This window comes from Coregonus clupeaformis, chromosome 31 (assembly GCF_020615455.1).
Source record: "Coregonus clupeaformis isolate EN_2021a chromosome 31, ASM2061545v1, whole genome shotgun sequence".
Taxonomy (NCBI): domain Eukaryota; kingdom Metazoa; phylum Chordata; class Actinopteri; order Salmoniformes; family Salmonidae; genus Coregonus; species Coregonus clupeaformis.
Window position 1 is genome coordinate 29,452,028 of NC_059222.1, and position 17,910 is coordinate 29,469,937.

Consider the following 17,910-nt stretch of genomic DNA (forward strand, 5'->3'; position numbering starts at 1 on the left):
GCTTGGAGTACACGTCCTGGTAATCCGTCTGGCCCTGCGGCCTTGTGAATGTTGACCTGCTTAAAAGTCTTACTCACATCGGCTACGGAGAGCGTGATCACATAGTCATCCGGAACAGCTGATGCTCTCATGCATGCTTTAGTGTTGCTTGCCTCGAAGCGAGCATAGAAGTGATTTAGCTCGTCTGGTAGGCTTGTGACACTGGGCAGCTCGCGGCTGTGCTTCCCTTTGTAGTCTGTAATAGTTTGCAAGTCCTGCCACATCCGACGAGCGTCGGAGCCAGTGTAGTACGATTCAATCTTGGTCCTGTATTGACTCTTTGCCTGTTAGATGGTTCGTCGGAGGGCATAGCAGGATTAATTATAAGCGTCCGGGTTAGAGTTCCGCTCCTGGAAAGCGGCAGCTCTACCCTTTAGCTCAGTGCGGATGTTGCCTTGGCTTCGGTGTGAGTGAACAGATGTTCTCCGCATGTGTATTTCCCACCGTAAAGAATGGAGGAGGATGTGTTATTGTGTGGGGGTGCTTTGCTGGTGACACTGTCTGTGATGTATTTAGAATTCAAGGCACACTTAACCAGCATGGCTACCACAGCATTCTACAGCGAAAAGCCATCCCATCTGGTTTGGGCTTAGTGGGACTATCATTTATTTTTCAACAGGACAATGACCCAACACACCTTCAGGCTGTGTAAGGGCTATTCTACCAAGAAGGAGAGTGATGGAGTGCTGCATCAGATGACCTGGCCTCCAAAATCCCCCGACCTCAAACAAATTGAGATGGTTTGGGATGAGTCGGTCCGCAGAGTGAAGGAAAAGCAGCCAACAAGTGCTCAGCATATGTGGGAACTCCTTCAAGACTGTTGGGAAAGCATTCCAGGTGAAGCTGGTTGAGAGAATGACAAGAGTGTGCAAAATCTGTCATCAAGGCAAAGGGTGGATATTTGAAGAATCTCAAATATAAAATATATTTTGATTTGTTTAACACTTTTTTCGTTACTACATGATTCCATATGTGTTATTTCATAGTTTTGATGTCTTCACTATTATTCTACAATGTAGAAAATAGTAAAACTAAAGACAAACCCTTGAATGAGTAGGTGTTCTAAAACCTTTGACTGGTAGTGTACATTTAAATATGATTTTCTTGAAGCTTTAAATGTGTAATAACAGGAATACAATTCTAGATATGCACAATGAGACCATAACTCCACCTAGCAACAACAAAACATCAAGATGTCATTAAAAATGTCACATGAAACATGGACACCGCGTCTTTTCTTGTCATGCCTAGTAGTTTCAAGTTTTAATTTCACATGCACAAGTACAGTGAAATGCCTTCCTTGCAAACTCAAAATCCAACAATGCAATAATCAATAACAATGTATTACTAGAAAAAAACACATGAGAAATAAGAATAGGAAATCTGAGACACACAATTAAGTAAGTAAGTAAGCATACTATATACAGGAAATATTTAAAAAGTCAGTTCCAATACCATATTTACATGTGCAGGGATACTGGAGTGATGGAGGTAGTATGTGGACACCTGCTCGTCGAACATCTCCAAAATCATGGGCATTAATATGGAATTGGTCCCCCCCTTGCTGCTATAACATCCTCCACTCTTCTGGGAAGGCTTTCCACTGTTGGAGCATTGCTGCGGGTACTTGCTTCCATTCAGCCAGAAGAGCATTAGTGAGGTCAGGCACTGATGTTGGGCAATTAGGCATGGCTTGCAGTCAGCATTGCAATTCATCCCAAAGGTGTTCGATGGGATTGAGGTCAGGGCTCTGTGCAGGCCAGTCAAGTTCTTCCACACCGATCTCAACAAATCATTTCTGTATGGACCTCGCTTTGTGCACGGGGGCATTGTCATGCTGAAACAGGAAAGAGCTTGCCCAAACTGTTGTCACAAAGTTGGAAGCACAGAATCGTCTATAATGTCATTGTATGCTGTAGCGTTAAGATTTCCCTTCACTGGAACTGAGGGACCTAGCCCGAACCATGAAAAACATTCCCAGACCATTATTCCTCCTCCACCAAACTTTACAGTTGGCACTATGCATTGGGAGAGGTAGTGTTCTCCTGGCATCTGCCAAACCCAGATTCGTCCGTTGGATGCCAGATGGTGAAGCGTGATTCATCTCTCCAGAGAACGCGTTTCCACTGCTCCAGAGTTCAATGGCGGCGAGCTTTACACCATTCCAGCCGACGCTTGGCATTGCGCATGGTGATCTTAGGTTTGTGTGCGGCTCCACTTCACAATCTCCACTTCACAGTAACAGCACTTACAGTTGACCGGGGAAATTTGACAAACTGACTTGGAAAGGTGGCATCCTATGACGGTGCCACATTGAAGGTCACTGAGCTCTTCAGTACGGCCATTCTACTGCCAATGTTTGTCTATGGAGATTGTATGGCTGTGTGCTCTATTTTATACACCTGTCAGCAATGGGTGTGGCTGAAATAGCCAAATCCAGTGTAGTGTATGTATAGGGGTAATGGAACTAGGCAACAGGATATAAGATAAACAGAGTAGCAGCAGCTTGCATTTGAGTGGGTGTGAGCAAAATCACCCAATCCTCTTGGTCGGTGACGGCCCTCACACCTGGCTATTATATAGCGAAGTCTATTTGTGCTTTAGTCAATTTCCCTATCATTTATAGCTATGCTAAACATTCCTGAAGAATGAAAAAGATAAACAACATAATTTCTATATTTTTTAATAGTTGATATAATAATAAAATAATACAATGGGTTCTGTCAAGAAAATCATTGACAATAATAATGAAATTCATATAATCAGTAAACTCTTCAAGCATTGTGTATGTGTTTGTTACACTGTATACCCTATTTTCACATACAGCATGTTCTCTCTTTATCACCACTACCATCAATCAGCACCCTGTGTGTGTGTGTGTGTGTGCGTGTGAGTGTGTGTGTGTGTGTGTGTGTGTGTGTGTGTGTGTGTGTGTGCACGTGTGTGTGTGATGCTGTCATCCGTCTGGTCACTGTCACCTGGTACATCTGGTCTCTGGTACATCTGGTCTCTGGCACATCTGTCTCTGGCATTTATTTCAAAGTTCTGGTATGGAAACAAAGAATCACATGAGGTTACTGAAATAAGTCATTTAATATCAAACTGATTTACATAATGTAAGCAATGTGTTACTTACCATGCAGACTATGAAGTTTCACCTCTCTCCATTGCTCAACATATAATCCATTCTCACAGACTCCAATCCCAAGGACACAAGAATCACAGAAGCAGCTGAGGTTTCTGGTGGCCACTACCCCGTCCTGTTTTGATGCAATCCAACTTCATGGTGCCAGGCACTTGGTCCAGACTACGGTGACTTCTGTTTCTTTCAATGTCCTCACTGGGAATGAAGAACATGGTACGGAGGTAATTGGTACTGTATCTGGAGATGCTTCCATTGTCAGATTCTGATCAGGGCTTGGCCAACCTTCACTGCTGTTGTTGCATGGCTCTTGATTACTGCACTTTCCCCATCACTGGCACCTTTACCATGCCTGGAGCCAGAGTAGTTGTGTTGTTTGGGGAAATCAAAATCAGACACAGCATAGCTAACATCAGATATAGTTCGTTTTGATTTGTATTGTGCACCACAGCCATCAGAGTATCTTTAGAACTTGTTGAGCTTCAGATTTCTTTGGTTTTTCATGTGATCAACAGCTGCAGTTTGAAATGCATTGACTGCATTGTAGTCATGCTTGAGGTCATCTGATATCATTATATAACTTTCTGTGATGGTCTTCGGGCATTTCCCACATGTTTAGTACATTATCAAGGGGGGCAGTGTAGCACTCTCTTGGGTCCAGTAAGCCCCCTGGGGCTCTTGCTAGTACTTGCAAAGGTAGTTCTCGGCAAAGTCCAGGATGCCCAATACTGTGTGTTCTGGGAGGTTGGCTTTCACTTTAGCAAACTGTCTTTGTAGTTTGTATTTCTTAATCATATTCAGTGAACAAGTCAAAGCCTTCCTAGTTGCAGATTGTCTGGACTTCGATAGACCTTTGGCTACTGCTTCAACAACTGCCACTTCCAACTTCCTCTCTGTTGTGGTTCTGATGTTCTTCTGACGGAAAATGGCTGCCTTTCTCGGTGAGGCCTTGTCAATGAGTTCCATGGTAGTAGTGACATATTGTGCTGCCTGTTTTGGCATACAGGCTTCAGGCATATAGGCTTCAGCCCTTTGAAAGCTCTTCCTTCTGGCAGATGGAACCTGTACATCTTGGCATGCCGTCTGCAAGGCTCTTTTAGAATGTTGAAGTTGCTTTCTCTGTTTTCTAATTTATCCTCTAGTTCAGGGGTGTCAAACGTACGGCCCGCTGGCCGGATAAGGCCCGCAAACGGGTTTAATCCGACCCGCGAGATGATTTCAACCCCAAAAAAAAAAAAAATGCGCTGCAATTTTTCTATAAAATAAACTGCTGTTCCAATTGCGTCCACTGGATGGCGCAATAGCAATTGTGTTAAGCAAGCAAACTGTTTATACCGGGGCAGAGCAAGTAGGTCAAGCACGTGCAGCCAATGAGCTACTTTGTTTTGCCCGCGATATTTATTACGGCTTCTACTTTTAACATGATGTGCTTTGGCACCCTCATTGCCCCAATATGTCTCTGTCAAAAAAGAGAAAAGTGGACGCAGAGTGCAGAGTGTTCCAAGAAAAATTGTCATCCTATTTAATCACGGAATTGAATGGGAAAGCTGTATGTTTGGTGTGTTCAGAGCATGTTGCAGTGCTGAAAGAATATAACCTTCGTCGCCACTATGTGAGTCTTCATGCCGACAAATATGACAACTTTCAAGGACAGCGGAGATGAGAGAAGGTGAATGAACTGTTGGCGGGTCTGAAGAAACAGCAGTCTGTGTTTACTCACAGCCGAGACATCAGTGATGCTGCAGTGAAAGCTAGCTACCTCATTGCTAATGAAATCGCAGTGGCTTCAAAACCATTTAGTGAGGGTGAATTTGTAAATATATGCATGACGAAGGCAGCGGAGATTGTGTGCCCTGAAAAGCGGCAGGCTTTTGCAAATATCAGCCTGACAAGAAACACAGTTGCAGACAGGATTTCCGATCTTTCAGTGGATTTGGACAGCCAGTTGAAGCAAAAAGTAAAGTCATTTATTGCGTTTTCGGTTGCAATTGATGAAAGCACGGACATTACAGATGTTGCACAACTGGCCATTTTTTCATCCGCGGAGTTGATGACACATTGACCGTCACCGAGGAGTTTGTGGAGTTGGTGCCGATGACAGATACAACGACAGCAGCTGATATTTTTACCGCACTCGTCGGGCGCGCTGGACAGGGTCGGAGTGGACTGGTCCCGCGCTGTCAGCCTGGCTACAGATGGTGCGCCCTCAATGATCGGGAAAAAAGCAGGCGTTGTGACAAAGTTCAGAGAGAAAGTGCAATCTGCAAATGGAGGACGTGATTTTTTGACTTTTCACTGTATTTTGCACCAGGAGGCTTTGTGTTGCAAGTCATTAAAGATGGATAACGTCATGAAGGTGGTCATCCAAACTGTTAATTTCATCCGATCCAGAAGCCTGAATCACCGTCAGTTTGACAGCCTTCTCAGAGAGAAAGACCACATCTATGGCCTGCCATACCACACTGAGGTAAGATGGTTAAGCCGAGGTGCTGTGCTGAGGCGTTTCTTTGATTTACGAGAAGAAATTGAACAGTTCATGGAAGAAAAGGGCAAACCAGTGTTAGAATTTCATTCCGCAGAATGGATGCCGGACCTTGCATTTATGGTGGATGTTACAGAGCACCTGAATAACTTGAACAAACAGCTGCAAGGGCGCAACAAAGTTGTCATGCAGTATTATGACAGCATACGTTCTTTCAAGTTGAAGCTGTCATTGTGGGAGACGCAACTTGCCGGTGGTGATGCAGCTCACTTCCCCTGTCTGAAAAATGTGTGCGCGACCCAACGTGGCAGACATGAAGCGGTTCAAAGATAAAATAACTGGACTGTTACGGGAGTTTGAGCATTTATGTTTATATGTTTTTATGTTGATGTGCTATTGTTTTTAATTGATTTTATTTTATTTGTATATTTAACCTATTCTTGACTCTGTGGTTCTTGCACTTGTTTGGGGAACAGGATTTCATTCTTTTTATCTACATTTCTGCCTGAGAAATGACACCCTGATATAGTTCTGTGATCTGTGATATACTTCTGTGAATCACTGAGGCATTGTGTGTTTGTGTGTTCTTTGTCCTCAGAACTTTCAAATAACTTGAGGTGTTTTATGATTAATAGTGATGTTGTGCTTTTGGACACTGTCCTCAGGCTCCAGCTTTATGTTTATATGTTTTTATGTTGATGTGCTATTGTTTTTAATTGATTTTATTTTATTTGTATATTTAACCTATTCTTGACTCTGTGGTTCTTGCACTTGTTTGGGGAACAGGATTTCATTATTTTTATCTACATTTCTGCCTGAGAAATGACACCCTGATATAGTTCTGTGATCTGTGAAACAGTTATGTTAATCACTGAGGCATTGTGTGTTTGTGTGTTCTTTTTCTTTAGAATTTTCAAATAAACTTGACGTGTTTTATGATTAATAGTGATGTTGTGCTTGTACTATTTTGGACACACTGTCCTCAGGCTCCAGCTTTATGTTGTATGTTGATCGTATTAAAACAAAGAAAACAATCTGAAGTTGTTGTTTTTAAGTTATATATACCATGATTTTTCCGGTCCGGCCCACTTGGGAATAGATTTTCCTCCATGTGGCCCCTGAGCTAAAATGAGTTTGACACCCCTGCTCTAGTTCATTGAGACAAATTCTCTCTGCTAGAATTTCTCTTGTTGTGCTTTGACCTGCTTTGCCTGTTCCTTCTGTTTTGCCTTTTCTTTGTTCTGACCATATTTGTCCCGTCTTTTTACTTAGTCTATTTCATGCTCCTCTTTTGACCTAGCTGCTCTATCGGTTCGATATCTTTTAAAGCCAGCTTTGCATTCTTCTCTTTCTTTTTCTGTAATTCTGTTCGTGTAAGTGTATTCTTAGCACATTTTTGGTTGCTCTCATCTTCTGCATTCTCTGGGAAGCACTTGCATTATACAGTATATATTTTTCCGCTGCTGCAGCTTTTCTGCCTTCTCTCTCTCTTTGCTTGAAATGTTCCTCTTTTTTAGGATACTATCAGCAAGGGACATCTCATGTCTATATGTTTTGTTGTAGTTTCATCCTTTGTTTAATATTTCCTAATATTTTTTAGGGTCTTTATTCTTCATGCTGGTTCTCCAACTTTGTGGTTTCACTTTTTCTTTTCGGAGAGGATGGGACTCGTTCATCTACCTTATTGCATCTTATGCGTAGCAAGTATGGCAGCTTTTTCTGGACATTTTGCAACTTTGAACCTGTAAAATTCCAAATAAATTGTAAAAATAACAAAAACAAAATAGATTTACTCACTAACTGTAAGTTGCTCTGGATAAGAGCGTCTGCTAAATGACTAAAATGTAAAACGTAAATACGACACACAAAATCCCATCAAATCCATTAAAAAGTGTATTTTAAAACTGTCTAACAATGTATTCAGGCAGGCTATGTAAAATAATATTAATATTATCATATAGATTAATCATAAATAAATGACGACAAGTAGGCCTATGAAAAACTACAGATTTAGAAAATGTTCATATTTTCCCCCCAGAAATCACACTTTTTTAATAGAAAAAATACAAAAATTGATGTTCTGTCCACAACAATGCTTAAACCACATCAGTAGACCACTTTTGAGTAAACATTATTTTTTTGCAGTAGTCCCCCTTTTATTCCACTGTGCGGCTCTCAATGGACCTTTGATTTTGGCTAAGATGTTTCTTTATGCTACTAGACATGTGATGGGAGTTTGCAAAACAAACACCCAACCGATTAATACAAACCATCATGATATCATTATGCCAGGCATGCTTTCTTTGCAGTCAACATTTAATTTGGAAAGTTTTTTGGGAAAGACTTTAGAAATTAATGTTTTGTATACACATTGCAATCATGTTGTGCATCAAATCAAATGTTATTTGTCACATGCGCCGTAAGTGCATGATGATGGCTCTACGTAACACAGACTCACTCACTGTCCCATCACAAGTCAGCTAGTGTTCTATCGACAATCACTCATAAACTTTCACTCATGAACTTGACACTGTCTCTGCTCAATGTAACAAATCTGCCGTAAGTTAAACAGAAAACAAGGCTACAGCTGTCATTGTAATCTTACCTCAGGAATAAACGTAGGCTATTTATCTTGACCCCCCCCCCTAACAACAGACATAACATATTTCTGTAAATCCTCTAGATCAACATTAATTCCCGCACGTTGGCTGTTGTTCAATCACGTGCGGCATCACATGATCTCATTATCACTGAATCAGCTGATGTAGCATGACAATGTCCCCTCCTACTAAACAGCTAACATCAGATGCACATCAAACAACTACAGTATTATGGATAATTATTGAAGAACTCTGTTAATGACAGTGGATTTTTGTTTTATTAATCATGTTAAAGTTACTCTTTCTGTTAGAAGCGTTCGATTTTGCAATCACAGACATTATTTTGGATATGTGTTCCCATGAAAACTATTTTCACACCTTTCACACCATAACATGCAACCTGGTCTCAGAGTATTTCATATTAGAGCAATATCCAGGAATTTTACAGGATCAAGTTCAATGTGTAATTCAGTTGTTAAATGCTTAGTATATGATATAACGACAAATGTCACATGACAAATCTGTGAAGACCCCAAGCATTAAAAAGGGTTTAAACATAGGTTGTGATTCAACTCATGAATTATATTAAATGTATCTAAATGTATGTTCCCCCTTTATATCATAATGTATTCACATGAAAACAAATGGCAAATTATTATTAATGACTCTGTAAAAGTTCCAAACAGTTGCCCACTACAATAAAAGCTTACCCTAGTTTATAGAAAGACCAATGTCCACCTATGTTGTTTACATGTTGAAATGTCCCTGTGGTCTGTCCTACATATGGTAAACCCACAGAAGCCTTAAGACCTGGATTAGTGAGCACCGCAGCAATATACAGACAGGTGAGACAAAAAATCATGTTGCTGTTCATTTTGCACAAGCTGGACATCCTATTAGCTTGCTGAGATACATTGGAATAGAAATCGTCAAGATGTCACACAGGGGAGAGGACATTGAGAGGAAACTACTTCAAAGGCAGTCTTTCTTTATCCACAGGCTCAACACACTGTCTCCTCTTGGCCTTAATGAGGAGTTTGACTTGAAACCATTTCTATAGTTCTAAAATGTCTAAAATACTGTTTTTACCTTAATTGAATATTGTGTATATATATTACTGTAAATATTTATCACATTCCTCATGTGTGGTTATATACAGTATTTTGATATATTAAATGTTGATATTGTGAACTGATATTATATATTTTTACTTCCCGTTTCAGGAAGTGATGTCATTGAGCACTGCCCCTATATATAGGACCTTCCACCCCCACCTGGGATATGGATGCCTGATGAAGACCTAAGGGTCGAAAAGTTGTAACAGTAAACTATACATATTTGGTTAGTATAGACCCTACTGAGTATTTTCCATCCCACTTTAGCTGAGACAGGTAGAAACGTTTTCTCTCTACAAGCCAATATACTGTATATCCCATGCACAGTCTATTACAGTGTATTGCATTGGGGGCTATAGGGGGGGCGGAGTAAAAAGCCAACAGCAGGCCGTGCGACACAGTCCCCCTCAAAAACGAACCATATTTGGTTAGTAGAAACACTGCTGAGTATTTTCCACCCCACTTTAGCTGAGACAGGCAGCGATTTTTATTTCTCTACAACCCAATAAGTATCCCATATACAGTGTATTGCATTGCAGTGAATGGAGAAGGTGGAGTAAGGAGTCACCACCACTCTGTATTAAACATGTTGCCCAGCACAAGAGACCAATTTATGTTTTGCAGACTTTATTGAGTATTTCAAAAAACATATATTTGTATTTTATTAAAAGTATATTTCTTTAAAGCTGCAATATGTAACTTTTTGGGTGACCCTACCAAATTCACATAGAACTGTGAGTTATAGAGCTGTCATTCTCATTGAAAGCATGTCTAAGAAGCAGTAGATCTATTCTATGTGTAATTTCTCTATCTTTCCCAGTCTTAAATTTCGTTTTTGCATCTTTTACTTTCGGTTTTGTACACCAGCTTCAAACAGCTGAAAATACAGAGCACAGTGAAAGGGAGGGGGTAAGCTGAAGAACCCGAAACAGAGAAGGAGAGATGGGCAACAGCAAAAGTGGCTCCTTGTCCAAGAGCTGAAACTGAACACCAAGTACAGTGAGGAGCAGCTACAGTGGCTTGCGAAAGTATTCACCCCCCTTGGCATTTTTCCTATTTTGTTGCCTTACAACCTGGAATTAAAATGGATTTTTGGAGAGTCTGTATCATTTGATTTACACAACATGCCTACCACTTTGAAGATGCAAAATAGTTTTTATTGTGAAACAAACAAGAAATACTTCAGCGTGCATAACTATTCACCCCCCCAAAGTCAATACTTTGTAGAGCCACCTTTTGCAGCAATTACAGTTGCAAGTCTCTTGGGGTATGTCTCTATAAGCTTGGCACATCCAGCCACTGGGATTTTTGCCCATTCTTCAAGGCAAAACTGCTCCAGCTCCTTCAAGTTGGATGGGTTCTGCTGGTGTACAGCAATCTTTAAGTCATACCACAGATTCTCAGTTGGATTGAGGTCTGGGCTTTGACTAGGCCATTCCAAGACATTTAAATGTTTCCCCTTAAACCACTCCAGTGTTGCTTTATCAGTATGCTTAGGGTCATTGTACTGCTGGAAGGTGAACCTCCATCCCAGTCTCAAATCTCTGGAAGACTGAAACAAGTTTCCCTCGAGAATTTCCCTGTATTTAGCGCCATCCATCATTCCTTCAATTCTGACCAGTTTCCCAGTCCCTGCCGATGAAAAACATCCGCACAGCATGATGCTGCCACAACCATGCTTCACTGTGGGGATGGTGTTCTCGGGGTGATGAGAGGTGTTGGGTTTGCGCCAGACATAGTGTTTTCCTTGATGGCCAAAAAGCTCAATTTTAGTCTCATCTGACCAGAGTACCTTCTTCCATATGTTTGGGGAATCTCCGACATGGCTTTTGGCGAACACCAAACATGTTTGCTTATTTTTTTCTTTAAGCAATGGCTTTTTTCTGGCCACTCTTCCATAAAGCCCAGCTCTGTGGAGTGTACGGCTTAAAGTGGTCCTATGGACAGATACTCCAATCTCCGCTGTGGAGCTTTGCAGCTCCTGTTATCTTTGGTCTCTTTATTGCCTCTCTGATTAATGCCCTCCTTGCCTGGTCCATGAGTTTTGGTGGGCGGCCCTCTCTTGAGAGGTTTGTTGTTGTGCCATATTCTTTCCATTTTTTAATAATGGATTTAATGGTGCTCTGTGGGATGTTCAACGTTTTTGATATTTTTTTTTATAACCCAACCCTGATCTGTACTTCTCCACAACTTTGTCCCTGACCTGTTTGGAGAGCTCCTTGGTCTTCATGGTGCCCCTTGCTTAGTGGTGTTGCAGACTCTGGGGCTTTTCAGAAGAGGTGTATTATACTGAGATCATGTGACACTTAGATTGCACACAGGTGGACTTTATTTAACTAATTATGTGACTTCTGAAGGTAATTGGTTGCACCAGATCTTATTTAGGGGCTTCATAGCAAAGGGGGTGAATACATATGCACACACCACTTTTCCGTTATTTATTTTTTAGAATTTTTTGAAACAAGTTATTGTTTTCATTTCACTTCACCAATTTGGACTATTTTGTGTATGTCCATTACATGAAATCCAAATAAAAATCAATTGAAATTAGAGGTTGTAATGCAACAAAATAGGAAAAACGCCAAGGGGGATGAATACTTTTGCAAGGCACTGTATGTACCTGGTACCTAGAACCTACAATTCTGGTCAAAAGAAGTGCACTTTATGGCGAATAGGGTGTCATTTGAGGTGTAGCCACTGTCTGATCCTTCTTTATTTCATCTTCAATAGGTACCAGACCTTCCTGAAAGAGTGTCCCAGTGGGCTAATCAGCAAGCAGTTTGAGGCCTTCTATGCCAACTTCTTCCCCGACGCAGACCCCAAGGCCTACGCACACCATGTCTTAAGAAGCGTTGACTCCAACAGGTAACAGATGGATGGATGGATGGATGTATGGATTATATGATCATTAGAATGTATCTACTGATTTGCACTGCTCTGCATAATTATTGCTTGTGGCTTATAGATACGGTGTAATTCAATTATTTTGAATCCTGCAGTGATGGGACACTGGACTGTAAGGAGTACATCGTCGCGCTGCACCTGACCTCCTCTGGGAAGACCAAACAGAAACTGGAATGGGCGTTCAGCTTGTACGACGTCGACCACAACGGATCAATCACCAAGAACGTGATCCAAGAGATTGTCAAGGTGAGTCGTAGAGTCATTGTGAAATAGGTGTAAGAGATTAGATGTGTTAGCATCATGTTTTCCGTGCTGCTCAAATCTCTATAATGATTAAACAAACGTTCTGTTTATAGTCGATATTCAACATGATCTCCAAAGAGGACTAGAGGAATCTTCCTGATGATGAGAACACACCAGAGAAGAGAGCTGATAAAATCTGGGACTTCGTTGGCAAGAAAGAAAATGGTAAGCCTTGTTTTCATGTTTTAAGAATCACCCAAAGAATACTGTAGTTCACATAAATCTTTTTTCACAACTGCCACCAGTTGGCCCCAAAACATTGACAACAAAGACATATTGAAACTGTTGAGCATGAAAAACCCAGCAGCGTTGCAGTTCTTGACACAAACCGGTGCGCCTGGCACCTACCACCATACACCGTTCACAGGCACTTAAATATTTTGTCTTGCCCATTCACCCTCTGAATGGCACACATACACAATCCATGTCTCAATTGTCTCAAGGCTTAAAAATCCTTCTTTAACCTGTCTCCTCCCCTTCATCTACACTGATTTAAGTGGATTTAACAAGTGACATCAATAAGGGATCATAGCTTTCACCTGGTCAGTCTATGTCATGGAAAGAGCAGGTGTTCTTACTGCTTTGTGCACTCAGTGTATATTTTACATATTATGTCCTTGAAAGTTGTTAATGTTTTCAGAATTCTGGTAGTTTATTTGTACATTTCTATAGTTACCAGTCACATTCCATCTCTTTGCAACCCTTTTAGCTCTTAATATGTTTCTCTTGTTGTGTTTTCATGTAGGACTATTGTTTAATTTAATCAATCATTCATAAAATATATTGTATTGTATATTGAGCACATTTGCAATTTCTCTGGAGGATGACACCATTGCAGCTTCCCCCACCACCAGACACCTTGGTGTAACTTTTGACTCTAACCTCTCATTTGAAGCACACATCTGCAACATCAGATCAAATAAAATAAAATGTTATTTGGCACATGCTTTGTAAACAGCAGGTGTAGACTAACAGTGAAATGCTTAATTACGGGCCCTTCCCAACAATGCAGATAGAAAGAAAATAAAGAAATAATATAAAAGCGATAACACGTAATAATAAATACACAACAGTGGAGGCTGCTGAGGGCAGGATGGCTCATAATAATGGCTGGAACGGAGTAAATGGAATGGCACCATCACATGGTCACCATGTATTTGATGTATTTGATACTGTTCCACTAATTCCGCTCCAGCCATTACCACAAGCCCTTTCTTTCCAATGAAGGTGCAACCAACCTGCTGTAATACCCACGGAGTAACGATAACTTGGCTATATACACGGGGTACCAGTACCAAGTCGATGTGCAGGGGTACGAGGTAATTGAGGTAGATATGTACATACTGTATAACTAGGATTAAAGTGACTAGGCAACAGGATAGATAATAAACAGTAGCAGCGGCGTATGTGATGAGTAAAATAAAATAAAAGTTAGTGCAAAAAGGGTCAATGCAGATAGTCCGGGTAGCTATTTGGTTAAATATTTAACTAACTATTTAGCAGTCTTATGGCTTGGGGGTAGAAGCTGTTCAGGGTCCTGTTGGTTACAGACTTGGTGCATAGGTACTGCTTGCCGTGCGGTACCAGAGAGAACAATCTGTGAATTCTATAAAATCAAGAAAGTGTCATTTTTCCAAATGCATAACATCGCTCGGATCAGTTTGTTCTTGTCCACTGTGGAGTCTGAGAAGCTTGTGCATGCCCTGGTAACATGTTGGCCTGTTCAAAATAGGATCAAATTGAATATCATGGTTGATGCGCCTTCAGAAAGTATTCACACCCCTTAACATTTTCCACATTTTGTTGTGTTACAGCCTGAATTTAAAATGGATTACATTTAGATGTTTTATCACTGGCCTACACACATTACCCCATAATGTCAAAGTGGAATCATGTTTTTGGAAAGGTTTACAAATTTAATAAAAAATGAAAAGCTGAAATGTCTTGACTCAATAAGTTTTCAAACCCTTTGTTATGGCAAGCCTAAATAAGTTCAGGAGTAAAAATTTGCTTAACAAGTCACTTGCATGGACTCACTCTGTGTGCAATAATAGTGTTTAACATGATTTTTGAATGACTACCTCATCCCTGTACCTTACACATACAATTATCTGTAAGTCCCTTAGTCGAGCAGTGAACTTCAAACACAGATTCAACCACAAAGACCGGGGAGGTTTTACAATGCCTCACAAAGAAGGGCACGTATTGGTAGATACAGTGTAGGTAAAAACAAAACAAAAAAGCAGACATTGAATATCCCTTTGAGCATGGTTGCCGGAGAGGAAGGAAACCACTCAGGGATTTCACCATGAGGGTGACTTTAAACCAGTTACAGAGTTGAATGACTGTGATAACTGAGGATGGATCAACAACATTGTAGTTACTCCACAGTACTAACCTAATTGACAGAGTGAAAAGAAGGAAGCATGTACAGAATACAAATATTCCAAAACATGCATCCTGTTTGCAACAAGGCACTAAAGTAATACTGTAAAAAATGTGGCAAAGCAATTCACTTTTTGTCCTGATACAAAATGTTATGTTTGAGGCAAATCCAATACAACACATTACTGAGTACCACTCTCCATATTTTAAAGCATAGTGGTGGCTGCATCATGTTATGGGTATGCTTGTAATTGTTAAGGACTAGGGAGTTTTTCTGTATACAAAAAACCCAGAATGGAGGCAAATTCCTGGAGGAAAACCTGGTGGCAGGTTGCCTAGCAGTTAGGAGTGTTGGGCCAGTAACTGAAAGGTCACTGGTTCGAAATCCCCAAGCCGACTAGGTGAAAATTCTGTCGACATGCCCTTAAACCTAATTGCTCCTGTAAGTCTGCTAAATGACTAAAATGTTGTTGTTTTTTTAAATATGTTCTGTCTGCTTTCCACCAGACACTGGGAGATGAATTAAACTTTCAGCAGGACAATAACCTAAAACTCAAGGCCAAATCTACATTGGAGTTGCTTACCAAGAAGACAGTGAATGTACCTGAGTGGCCGAGTTATAGTTCTGACTTAAATTTACTTGAAAATCTATGGCAAGACCTGAAAATGGTTGTGTAGCAATGATCAACAACCAATTTGAAGAATTTAGAAAAATAATAATGGGCAAATGTTGCACAATCCAGGTGTGGAAAGCTCTTAGAGACTTACCCAGAAAGACTCACAGCTGTAATTGCTGCCAAATGTGCTTCTACAAAGTATTGACTCAGGGGTGTGAATACTTATGTAAATGACACAACAAAATGTGGAATAAGTCAAGCGGTATGAATACTTTCTGAAGGCACTGTACATATGCCAACCTCTAGAGAACTATTCCCCAGCACGCACCCTTCAATTATCTGACTAAATATCCTGGTCACACCAACCACAACCCTGCGCAGCATGGGTGACAGGGCCTTCTTACATGTGGCCTCTCAGCTCTGGAACACTCTACCTGTACATGTCACAGAGGCTGCTTCAATTTCCTAATTTAAAACACAACTAAAGACCTACCTATTCAAGCTAGACATGTTAAAATGTGATGTTTGATCGCCTCATTTGCTTAATATCTATATTTTGCATTAGTAGGTAATATTTTGATGTAATGTGATTTTCTACTTTTTCATGTATTGTTGCTGTTTCATTTTTTTCTACCTTATGTACATTGAGCATGGGAAATGCGCTCCACAAATTACATATTATTATTAATATTATTGTATTATTAATATTATTATTATGATTTGTTATTATTATAATTATTTTATCTGTTGTGATTCCTGTCCTCTCAGATAAGCTAACAGAGGGGGAGTTTATCCAGGGAGTGATGGACAACAAGAACATCCTCAGACTGGTCCAGTTTGATGAGCCACAGAACATCCAGGAGAGAATAAAGGAGATGAAACAGTAGCAGCCGAGTACTCCATAAAAAAAAAGTACTTTCACTTCATCCAGGTTAGTCTCTATGGGATAAAATCATCACATCAAGAGAGACCTGATGCTTGCAGTTTTTGTTATGTTTGTACTATAGTCAAGGATCAAATTGTTAAAAGTTTACAAGGGGTATGCTATGTTTTGTTGTTGTTGTAAAAGCAGCTGTTAATTGGTCAATTCTTAGGACTACTGGGAGGCTTTAGATATATTCAGGATGCTTTGAACATTGAATGAACATTCAAAACTTGACAACTTGGCTTGAAGTACTAAAAGTACAAAACAAAATACTTGAGGCATTTCCATATAGCCTTTTCTAATTTGTATGACTTACAACACTGTCCAGACATAGTTTAAAACAAGTAGTTGCATCGGCAAAACTGTGAAGAAGTGGAATAATAGAAGAAGTATGGAGAATAACAGTAGTGTTATTGCTGACATAAGCACACCCAATTACCCTATATTTTTGCCCATTGTAAGGAAAGAGTATTTTTCTACTGACTTACGTTAGCTATTGTGAAAGACTAAACAGATGTGTGGGAAATATGAGTTGGTCAAGGCTGGAGGCAAAAATGCAGACCAGAGCCTGCATTTGGGCCTGTTTTAATTATTGTTCATGTTTTGTTTAATTCAGGGCCCTAGGAAATTGTTGTTGCTTTGAAGCTAATTTCCTGCAATTCTACATAGTGTAAAATGACTCATGACATCTTATGTGTCGGCTATTACATTATAATTTATATAAACCGTCAAGTATCAATTTAGATAAACATATTTTTCAGAAAGTGATTAGCTCAATTGATAGCAACAGAGTCACACATTAGGCACTCCCCATCACACCAAAATCAGTCCCATCACCACCATTACCCTGGGCAGCCACTCCATCCCACTGTCTTCCTCCATCTCCAACCTTAGAGTGTTACTAGACCCCTCCCTCACTTTCACCGGCCACCTAAAATCAGTCTGCAAAAAATCATTATTTCACCTGAGAAACATCACCCCGGCTTCGTCCTGTTCTCTCCAAACCTGATCTGGAAAAGCTGTTCAACTCCCTCGTCACCTCCCGACTCGATTACTGCGATGCCTTCCTTGGTGGTCTCCCCTCAAAAAGCACCCCCATTCTTGCCTCTCTCCACTGGCTACCCATCCAATTCAGAATCAACTTCAAAACCCTCAATGCCTTTGGTCCCCAATACCTCAGTGAACTCCTCAGCCCAAAACAGTCTTCACACTAACTCCTGTCAAATGATCAAAGACTCCTTGCAGTCCCAAAGACACACTTAAAAACAATGAGTGACCGAGCATTCTGCTGCCTCGGTCCCCGGCTCTGGAACGAGCTCCCCCCCATCTAAAGGTTTTTTATTTAAATGGTTTCTCTCAACGTAAATAGCTTTGTGATTTTCATCTGTAATTTATTAT

At 40.5% G+C, this 17,910-nt stretch overlaps 1 protein-coding gene across 1 annotated transcript; it reads left to right on the top strand.

Moving 5' to 3' along the window:
• Positions 1-10,320: 10,320 nt before the first annotated feature.
• rcvrnb (recoverin b) lies at positions 10,321-16,474 on the top strand. The gene is given in 6 exon segments (XM_041859392.1): positions 10,321-10,351; positions 10,354-10,396; positions 12,109-12,243; positions 12,378-12,528; positions 12,639-12,750; positions 16,356-16,474. Coding segments are annotated over 6 exon segments (591 nt in total).
• Positions 16,475-17,910: the final 1,436 nt, after the last annotated feature.